The following is a 10,944-nucleotide window of genomic DNA, read 5'->3' as shown; positions in this document are numbered from 1 at the left end:
GAGGTTTTTGCTATAGGGCGCATGCGCTCACCAGAGAGACAGAGAGAGACAGAGAGACAGAAAGTGAGAAATCGCCCCCCAGGGAGGATGGCCACGCCATAATCCCTTCTCCTCCATTCTCCTCTTGGGATCTTGGGCACGCACGCACACACGCCCGGTGTGAGTTTAAGCCACCGGGTCCGGGACTCGAACTGCAGTCGATTATGTGGGAGTCCAGCGCCTTACCTGCCCTGCCGCCCCGTGGGGTTCTACGTGGGATTCTGAGTCCGTCCGCGCCCCCAGACTCACATGGGCTCCCCGCTGTGGATGTACTCCCACAGCAGCTCCTCCGACAGCTCCGAGAACTTCACCGTGGTCTCCTCGTAGAACTCCGACACCTCAGTGTCCAGCTCAGTCCCTGCAACGACAAGGCCGGCCAGCCTCGCCCCTGCCCGGCCGATGGAGCGGGGCCACTGCGGGAGGTTTGATGGACGGGCGTGGGGTTCGCAGGTCGTGCACGGGGGGCAAGGAGGGTTGTTTCCGGCCCCAAACACACCCCGCGGGAGGATGAAAGGTAGTCACTGGGATCCAGGCAGGGGCAGGGGGTGGTGTGAACGTTAAGACGACTGGATCCTACATCTCTGATGGCATGGTTCGAGTCCTGCACCTGGCAGCTTGGAAATCACAGTGGCAGGGGACCAGCAGATGGTTCTGTTGCTGGACTCCCATACAGTCACCTGCAGTTCGGGTCCCGGACCCGGTGGCTTAAATTCATGCTGGGCGCGTGTGCGTGTGTGCCCAAGATCCTGAGAGGAGAATGGAGGAGAAGGGATCGCGGCGTGACCATCCCCCCTGGGGGGTGATTTCTCGCTTTCTGTCTCTCTGTCTCTCCAGCAAGCACACACACCCTATAGGAAAAATCTCTGTAAAAGAAAAAGAAAAGAAAAATCACCGTGGGTGTGCATGTGCCCAAAATCTCTAGAGGAGGGAGAGACAGAGAAGGGACCGCCCTGTGGCGATCGCCCCTGTATAAGCGATTTCTCAGTTTCCCTGTCTCTGTCTCTCTCTCTGTGTCTGTCTCTAACATGCACGTGTGCCCTATAGCAAAAATTTTTTTAAAAAAATGCCAAGATGAGAGGAGGCATCTAGTTTTTTGCAAAAACCATCTGAGCGACACACCTCGGGTCCACAGGAGACTTTCAGCTGAGGGTACAGAAGAGTCCCGCCCGGCTGTCCAGGCCTGGAGCGTCCCCCTGGAATCCCTTGTCTACCACAGACCTGCGATAGGACTCGGATAGAATTCCGGTCTTCCGGATGCCAGAAAGTGACGCCTGGAGTAGGCGACTATTTAAGGGTCGTGTTCAATGAGTTTATTCTTAAAGGTTACTTATTTAATTCCATTTGTTGTTATTATTATTTTAATTTGAACAGAGAGAGAGAGAGAGAGACAGGGAAAGTGAGAAAGCCAGCTGCCGGGTCTGGCACTCGAACCACGATCGGCCATGTTAGAAACCAGTGCCTTTAACTACCACACCAGCCGCTGGCCCCCATATTATTATTATTATTATTGTTATTATTTTTTGAGAAAGATTTTTGCTGCAGGACATGTGTGCTTGCTGCAGAGACAGAGAGACAGAAAGCGAGAAATCACCCTCCCAGGGGGATGGCCATGCCGCAATCCCTTCTCCTCCGCTCTCCTGCAGGGATCTTAGGCATGCATGCACATGCGCCTAGCATACGTTTTTTATTTTTAATTTGAAGAAGTATTTTACTTAGTTTTATTTATTATTATTATTTTCCAGTTTGCTCAGAGAGACAGAGAGAGTGAAAGTGAGAAAGGAAGCCACCAGATTTGGGGCTTGGACACCGGTCAGCCACGTGGGAGTCCAGCGCCTTCAACCACCATGCCACCTGCCGGCCCTCTCGGCGTGAGTTTTAAGCCGCTGGATCTCTGGTTAACTATGTGAGGGTCCAGTGACCCAACCACTACGCCATATACGGGTTCCGAATTTGTTTTTTTTCTTTTTTAGGCTTTTTGCCATAGAATGTGTGCATGCACCAGACAGACAAAGAGATAGAAAGTGAGAAGTCACCCCCCAGGGGGGATGGCCACACTGCAATCCCCTCTCCTCCATTCTCCTCTCGGGACCTTGTGCACGCACGCACATGCACCCAGCGTGAGTTTAAGCCACCGGGTCCGGGACTTGAACCGCAGTCGACTCCATGGGAGTTCAGAGCCTCATCCTCCTCGCCACCTGCCGACCCCTGACGAAGCTCTCCACCTTGCCTGTGGCACCTGGTACCGCCCGCCCCAGGGGCAGAGAGGAAAAGCCTACCCGTCCCCACGGGATGACAATGCTCCCAGCTGGACCTCAGTGAAGGGCAGCCTCAGAGCAGTGTCCACACCGGCTCCTTGAGCCGAGGCCCCCGCGCGTCCGGCACGGGCCGGCCTCGGTGGTGAGGGAACCCCACGCGGGCCTTACCTGTGCTGGAGCAGTGCACGATAGCCACGCCCGTGAACACGCTGTGCTCCTGGCCGCTCAGCCTGCAAGACACACGTGCCACCGCGCCGTCAGACGGGGCGCACAGCCAGGTCCTCGCGGGCAACAGGGCCGCCAGGCTCCCTCCCTCCCTCCCAGCCCGGCCTCTTCACTAGCGCCCCACACGAGGATTCCTGCGACTCTGGCAGTCTTTTTAAACTTCCACTTGTTACTGGTACTTTTTTTTTTTTTCTTGACGGTTTTTTTGTATAGGGCGCATGCGCTCGCCAGAGAGACAGAAAGAGACAGAGAGACAGAAAACGAGAAATCACCCCCAGGGGGTATGGCCACGCCGCAATCCCTTCTCCTCCATTCTCTCGGGATCTTGGGCACGCACGCACACACGCCTGGCGTGAGTTTTGTTGCCAGGTCCGGGACTCGAACTGCAGTCAACTACATGGGAGTCCAGCGATGTAACCGTTATGCCCCTTGCTGGTTCTGTCACCCCCTTTCGTCTCTCTCTCCCTCCTGTCGGATTTCGGACACACATGCACGTATGCCCAGCATGTGTTCCAGGCCAGCGGGACCAGGACTTGAACCACAGACGTCCCAGTGCGATCTGTCTCCCTTACCCACAGGCTGTGGGCGGCCCTCGTGCACCCAGAAGAGCTCAGGGCAGCTCGCCCTGCTGCAGCCATCGCTTTTAGACTGGAGGTGACAAACCCTGGAGGGGCAGCCGCTGGGGACGACCCTAGGCCTGCGTGGCCCTAGCCGGGCGTTTCCAGCATCCGCTTGCTCTCCTGGGCTGGAAGGAAGTACGGCAGGTGGGCAGGGAGCCCAGCCCCAGGGCGGGGCGGAGCAGGCGTCTCCAGGGACCCTGACGGTCAGGAATGGGCCCGAGATACCCTGGGGTCTGCCGTCGTGGGCGCCGAGGGACAGCGTCCACCCCCAGCCACGTGAGGACACCCTTGGGCAGCCTGTGCTGCTCGGGAAAGGTGGGCAGACGGGCCAGCCCCGTGGGGTGAAGCCCTGGGGAAGGGGCGTGCTCAGGTCCTGCGGAGGACGGCTGGGAGGCTCAGGGAGGGGCGGGAGATGGAGGCTCCCCCTGGACGGCCCCGGCCCTCATCCTCCCAGGCTGCAGCCCTGCCCGGGGGAGACCAGCCCGGCCCTCCGATAGGCGGCGTCCAGGGCCGCCCTGGGGCCCGACCTGCGCCCACCTGGACAGCATCCTGTAGGCGTCCCGCTTGTCCACGGGCTTCTCCAGAATGAGCCCCCCCACCGTCTGCAAGAGAAGGGGGAGGGGAGGGAAGGGGGTCAGGTGCCAACGGCCGGGCCAGCCTGCCAAGGCCGCTGTCCACGGCTGGGACAGACGCAAAGCTGCAGCCTGGTCTGCTTCCCTGACAATTATGACTTCGGTGTACGAGGGGGCCTGAGCTCACAGAGACGAGGACAGGGAGAGAGAGAGGGAGAGACGGAGAGAGAAAGCACCCCCGGGGGACGGCCATGACGCAATCCCTCACCGCTCCCTCCTCCTGACATTCCGCACACACATGCCTGGCGGTGGTATTTTTTTTTTTAAGATTATTCACTTATTTACTTTATTAATTTTTTTTATTTGGTGAAATATTTTGCTATAGGGCATGAGCTCCCTGGAAAGGCAGAGAGACAGAAAGAGAGAAGTCACCCCCCGGGGAAAATGTCCATGCTGCAACCCCTTGTCCTCCATTCTCCTCTCCAGATGTCGGGCACACACACACACACACGCACACGCACACGCACACGCGCGCACGCCCAGTGTGAGTTGAAGCCGCCGGGTCTGGGCTTTGATCTCAGTCCGCTACGTGGGAGTCCAGGGATGTAACCTTTACGCCATCTCCTGGTCCCCGCTCAGCGTGATTTTGCAAAGGCCAGGTGTGGGCCTGGAACCCTGGTGGGCCACGTGGGAGTCCGGCACCTTAACCAGCTGCTGGCCCCTGGGCACACGTTCTTGTTTGAATCCGTGCTTCCAGTGCTTTGGGGTCTATACTGACAACAGGTCTATTCGTTCCCCAGGGCCGCCGGAACAGAGTACCACGGCTGGGGGCCTTGCACACAGACACCCTTCCTGCCCTGTCCTGGGGGCTGGAGCCCGAGGTCCGGGGAGGCAGGGCTGGCCCCTCCCGAGCCCTCTCTCCTCGGCGTGGAGACGCCATCTCCTCCCATGTCCTCACGGGGCCATCCTCTGTGTGCGTCTGTGTCTGTGTCCCCTCTTCTCATAAGGACCCCAGTCCTCTGGGATCAGGGTCATCCTGGGGACCTCACATCCCCTCCATCACCTCCTGACAGATCTCATCTCCAAACACAGTCATTCTTGAGACCAGCAAGTGTCACAGTGGTGGTTAAGGCGCTGGACACCCACATGGTCGGCCACACTTCAAGTCCCAGACCCGGTGGCTCTCTCTCTGTCTCTGGTGAGTGCACACACCCTATAGCAAATTAAAATAATAAACACGAAAACACAAAACGAAAGCAGAAAACAGTCATTCTGAGGCCCTGGGGAGGGTGTTGACAGTTCAGCTCAAGAGCAGAGAGGCCGGGGGCAGTTATCCGGGAAGAGCAGGTGGCCCGCCACGAGCTGCCACTGGGAAATACCCTAATTATTAACCAGCAGCGAAGGCCCGGTCCTGTCTGCACGTGGCCCAAGGACGTGCAGTGACCAAGCTGCCTGTAGCCCACGTCGCCCCAGTGGCCTCCGCTGACCCGACGGCACAGACCTGCAGCCAGGGGGCCATGGCGGCACCTGGGCACTGGGCCAAGCTCGCACACGCACTGCGCATGCCCTGGCCGGACAGGGGTTCCGATCCCATGCTGGGTCCCCCGCAGCAGGGACAGGGGTTCCGATCCCATGCCGGGTCCCCCACAGCAGGGCTGCAGTGACGGTGGCTCCAAAGGGTCTGTCATGACCGAGCTCAACCACAGCAGTCCAAAATCTCATTGTGGGGACCAGGAGGAGCCTCCCCTAGGACCCCGGGAGCTGGGAGAGGAGGAAGGAGCCTCCCCCGGGGCCCCAGGAGCTGGGAGAGGAGGAAGGAGCCTCCCCTGGGAGCTGGGAGAGGAGGAAGGAGCCTCCCCCGGGGCCCTGGGAGCTGGGAGAGGAGGAAGGAGCCTCCCTGGAACCTGTGCAGGGAGTGTGACCCTGTGTCCCCGGACCTGAGCCTGTGGGCTGCAGGACTGTGTGAGGGTAAACGTGCATGTCTTCAAGCCTGTCAGCTGGCGGCAGCCCCAGGACCCCGGCACGCCCACACCCCCACACCAGTGCACCCTGACCCCTGTGGCCCCCAGCAGTGCTGGCTGGCTGCCTCGGGAGGGTGTGAAACCCATGGGACCTCCCCAGACACACAAAGCAAGTTGCAGGTGAGAACAGGGCCCTGGAGGGGACTCACCACGATCGTGTCTGCCCCGATGACCACGTCGGGGGCCCGCAGGTCCTTCTGCAAGAAAGCCAGGGTCCGGCTGAGACATGCCATCGCTGCCTGCCTCCCGCCCACACCCCCATCACCGCCGGGGTGTCAGACTGCCTGTCCGCCTTCGGAACGCGATTCTGGGAGTCGGCCGGCGCCCCGGGAGGGACCGGGCCGTGTCCTGTGGAGGCACCTCGGTGCCGGGAGCTGGGGTCTGTGGGGACCCTGTGACCGCAGGTACGGGGTGTTACAACTGCTCGGCTCAGCCGGAAACCCTGAATACCTGGCCAGCGTGTCTGTGTCCCTTTCCTCTCCTGGGTTGTCGCCAAAGCCATGACATTTTCTATGCAAAAGTGCGTCATGACGTTTTCAACAATGCCATATGTGCTAGAGCATACCTGCTCTCCCGAGAGAGAGAGACAGAGACAGAGAGAGAAGGAACACAAGAAAGCAGTCCCCACTTCCTTTTCAGGTTTTGGGCATAAAAGACACATTAAAAAGAAATATGCATAAAAACACAACCAGTGTTTTTATTTGGTTGGTTGTATTTTTAAGAATTATTATTGGGACCAGCAGATGGTGTAACGGTTATGTTGCTGGTGTTGGATTCCCACATGGCCCACTACAGTTCAAGTCCCGGACCTGGTGGCTTGCCTTCTCGCTTCCCTTTTCTCTTTCTCTCTCTGTCTCTGTCAGGGCAAATTAAAAAATAATAATTATAACAAATGGAATTAAATAGGTAAATAATATTTTTTTTTTTAAAGAGTGACTGGGACCAGCAGATGGCGTAATGGCTATGTCACTGAACTTTCATGTAGCTCGAAACTGACGCCAGGTGCATGTGCGTGTGTGCCCAGGATCCCAAAAGGAGAATGGAGGAGAAGGGTGATTTGCCGCTTTCTGTCTCTCTCTGTCTTTCTGGCGAGCACATGGGCCCTATAGCAAAAACCTCTCCACAAAGAAACAAAAACAAAAACAAAACCTCTCCCCCCAAAAAAAGAATGGTTATTTTAATTTAATCATCTTAATTAATTAATTTTCATTTGACCAGAGAGAGGGAAAAGTGAAAAAGCAATGCACCAGGTCCAGGACTTGAACCTCGATCAGCCACGTGGGAGTGTACTGCCTTGACCGCCGTGCCATCTGCCGGCCCCAACCAGAGTGTTTTTGAACCCAGCAGGTCCCGGACTCAAACTGTGGTTGGCGCCATGGGCCTCGGCCACCTTCCTCACCCCGGCATGTGCTGGCCCGTGGTTTTGCTCTCCCTGGGAGTCAGGAGAGGGCGTGTCTGCCCCAAGGCTGGTTTGCGCCCCATGTCCTGAATTACCCGAAATGAAGACCCAAGAGTGCTGAGTCACCTCTGGTCACCGAACGCCCCGTGGGGTCATCTGACGAAAAGCTACTTCGGGGTGGTCTAACAGGCCAGATCGGAAACCCCATGTTGGGACCAACGGAGGCGTGAGAGACCTGGAGTCTATCCTGCCCTCGTGCCTCACCTCCACCCTCCTGGTACCCACCTTTCCCAGGTGGAAACTCATTAATTATTCTTATTTGTCAGACGGACTAGAGAGACAGAAGGCAAGAAACTGTCCCCCAATCCAGTCTCCTCTCAGGATCTTGGGCACGCACACAGATGCACCCAGCAAGAGTTTTAAGCCACCGGGTCCAGGACTCGAACCACAGTGGACTACGTGGGAGTCCAGCGACGTCAACGTTATGCCACCTGCTGGTCCCGACACTCAGATTATAAGCTGCAGTAGGGGCAGTGCTGGGTTACAGTAGAACACACATTAACAACTAAAGGACTGGAATCCTACAGGCTGAGTGAGTGGTGCTGTTATGATAACGCTACGCTACATAGTTCCACGCAGGAACGGGTACACTGTCAATTCTGTGTGCTAAAGGACAGTGCTATTTCTTTTTTCCCTTTTTCTTTCCTTTTTAATTCTTTTTAAAGAATTATTTCTTATTTAACTTTATTTATTATTATTATTTTCCAGTTTGATCAGCCAGAGAGAGAGAGAGGGGAAGTGAGACAAGCAAGCCACCAGGTCCAGGCCTTGAACCATGGTCGGCCACGAGGGACTGTCCAGCGCCTTAACCACCACGCCACCTGCTGGTCCCCCTCTTTCCTTTCGTTGCCCCCCTTTTTCCTTTTTTTTTTTTTTTTTTTGGTGTCTGCTATGGGCTTGTCTACTTGCTGGAGAGAGAGACAGAGACAGTAAGAGGAGAGTGGGAAATCACCCCCAGAGGTGATGGCCACGCTGCAATCCCTTTTCCTCCATTCTCCTCTTGAGATTTTGGGCACGCACGCACATGCACCTGGTGTGAGTTTAAGCCACTGTCTCCGGGACTCGAACTGTGGTTAGCCACGTGTGGGATTCCAGCTCCTTCACCACCAGGCCACATGCTAGCCCCCAAAGACGTTTTCTTTTTACGGTTTTTGCCATAGGGTGCATGTGCTTGCCCGGGAAGCAGGGATAGAGAGAGAGGGAAGGTGAGAAATCACTCCCTGGGGGCATGGCCACGCCACAATGCCTTCTCCATTCGCCACCTGGGAATCTGGGCATGCACGCACATGTGCCCGGTGTGATTTTGAAGCTGCTGGGTTCGGGACTTGAACCTCAGTCGGGCACGTGGGAGTCCAACACCTTACACGCCACCCGCTGGCGCCCGTTGGGGAACACCGTCCCGCTAGCATAAGCACACAGGGGCGGAGGGCAGGCCCTGCCTGGTGGATCCTGCTGGCGACCTCCAGGGCCTTCTGCCTCGCCGTCTCGACGGCGTATGCGTAGGGGCTGGGGAACGAGGTCTTATCCAGCTTCTCCTTGAACCGCGAAGGAACCACCTCAAACCTGAGACCCTGCAACAGAGGAAGGGGGGTCTACAGGGGGCACTGCAGAATACACGGCCTCTCCTGCCCCCTCCGTCCCTCTCGGTGCCTGTGGGATGCATCCTCTCAGTCGGCACTAGGTTCAAGTCCCGGTTCAGGAGCCAGGAGAGGCCAGGCTGGAAAACACCGAAGGCATGGCCAGGCCAGCCTGGCAGTATTGATCGGGGATAGGCCACAGGTCAGGGTGGATCGGAGGGCCCGGGAGGTCAGCGCTTCGGCCCACTGTGGAGAGCCAGCCGGAAAGAGCCTCCCAAGTGACAGGCACCTTCAGAACAGCCACAGTGCACAGCAGCACACACGAGCAGGGCTGCAGATGCGGTACGGGGCTCCAAGGCTGTTTCTGGCTCGGGCGGCCAGGCGGCACTGCCGGGGGTGGGGGTGGGGCAGCTACACAGGGTGCCATCTGGGCATGCTGGGCAGGGTGTCCACGGGACCTGCAGAGCAGGGTGTGTACAAGTGGACGTCCTCTGGGCCCGGGCGTCCACCCCTCCCCGGGGCTCTGCCCTTGAACCGAAGCCACCCAGCTCTTCCTGCTCCAGCAAGCCTCCCTTGGCTCGGGACCCCAGCCCCTGCATGCCTGGGCATATGGGAGGCACCCCTAGGGCCCGTGCACCCTCCCCACGACGTCCACCAGGGACTGACCCTGCTCCCCTGTCCCCACCCTCCCCTCTGCACCCTCCCCACGATGTCCCCAACCATATCCCCTCTGCCCCCTGTGACAGCAGACCAGAAGGGTTCCCTCTGCTCTGAATCCCAGGGCTCCCTGTGGAGATCCTCACAGCCTCCCCACCTCACCCCTCTCCCTGCCCACCCGCAGTGCCCAGGGTCCCTGCAATGCCCTCTCTCTTCCTGTGTGTCCACAGCCTCCTCTGCAATGTCCCCTGGTGTCACCCCTGCAGAACTACCCACCATCTGGGCCGTGCGGTCAGCAGGCCCTGGCCACACCCTGGAGACCACCGCCCACCTGGTCACTAGATCCCCTGGTCCCACCTCCTCGGCCTGGGCCCCTTCCCCTCTCTATGGATCCCTCTTCCTCAGCCCCTACCAAGGGGACCCGTCATTAAAGCCTCCTGGGTCACCAGGACACCCCCAGGTCAGCAGACCCCCGGGGTCACTAGGACTGCCCACCCCGTCAGGACAGCTGCTCGCGAGGACCCCACACCTGCCACCAGGTCCCGGAGCTCACGAGGACTCCCAGCCTGGCCACTAGGGTGTCTGGCCATTCCAGCTCTGTCACCAGGTCACCAGGGGCACCAGGGGCACTAGGCATCCCTGTCCCTGTCATTAGGACTCTGGGGTCATGAGGACCCCCCCACCCACCATGATGGGGTGCTGTTACTGGACACCCGTAATCAACACTAGGAGTCCCCTGACCCCCGTCTGTAGGACCTCAGGGTCCCTGGGACCCTCTGCCCAGTCACTGAGGTGGACCATCAATCACTAGGAGCCCCACTGCAGTCACTAAAGCCCTTGGTCTGGGACCCCCACCCTGGCACTAGGCCGCTAGGGCCACCACAGCCCCCACCCTGTCCCTAAGATCCCACGTTCACCAGCACCCCTGTACCAGGGTCACCAGGTCACTGCACCAAGTCCCTGAGGTCACTGGGCCCCCCGACCTGGGTCACTCCACCCCTTCACTAGGCCCCTGGGGTCACCGGGACCCCGTCCTGTCACTAGGACCCCAAGTTCTCTGGGACCCCCTCCCAGTGTCACCAGGCCCTTCTATTAGGACCCTGTGGTCTCTGGGACCCTCCCACTGGGTCACTAGGTCCCTGGGGCCACTGGGACCCCGAAACCTGTCTCCAGGATCCCAGACTTGGCAGAACCCCCCCTACCGGAGTCACTAGGCTCCTTCCATAGGCCCCTGAGGTCTCTGGGACCCCCGACCCAGGTCATTAGACCCTTAAGGTCACCGGGTCCCCCCACCCTCTCACCAGGACCCCAGGCTCCTGGGACCCACACCCGGGTCACCAACCGTCGAGGCCACTGGGCCCCCCACCCGGATACCAGGCCTCGGAGGTCACTGGGCCCCCTCATCCACTCACTAGGGCTGTCCGTCGGCCACCAGGCGACCCCACACCGTCCCTCGGCCCCCAGGGTGCGGAGGACCCCCGACCCCAGCCACTGGCCGCCGGCGCCAGCCCCCGGGGCC

The 10,944-nt window shown here is 58.9% G+C and overlaps 1 protein-coding gene across 1 annotated transcript in view; it reads right to left on the bottom strand.

Moving 5' to 3' along the window:
- Positions 1–10,688, bottom strand: part of ASMTL (acetylserotonin O-methyltransferase like) — a 33,361-nt gene extending 22,673 nt beyond the window's left edge. Inside the window, 7 exon segments of the mRNA XM_027766708.1 lie at positions 289–397; positions 2,463–2,524; positions 3,677–3,741; positions 5,882–5,929; positions 8,631–8,783; positions 8,920–9,014; positions 10,628–10,688. Of these exon segments, the coding sequence (XP_027622509.1) occupies positions 289–397; positions 2,463–2,524; positions 3,677–3,741; positions 5,882–5,929; positions 8,631–8,783; positions 8,920–9,014; positions 10,628–10,688 (593 nt within the window).
- Positions 10,689–10,944: the final 256 nt, after the last annotated feature.

This window comes from Tupaia chinensis, unplaced genomic scaffold (assembly GCF_000334495.1).
Source record: "Tupaia chinensis unplaced genomic scaffold, TupChi_1.0 Scaffold143644_1, whole genome shotgun sequence".
NCBI classification, from domain to species: domain Eukaryota; kingdom Metazoa; phylum Chordata; class Mammalia; order Scandentia; family Tupaiidae; genus Tupaia; species Tupaia belangeri.
Note: the sequence above shows the minus strand (reverse complement) of the source record. Positions and strands in the feature narration are given on the sequence as shown.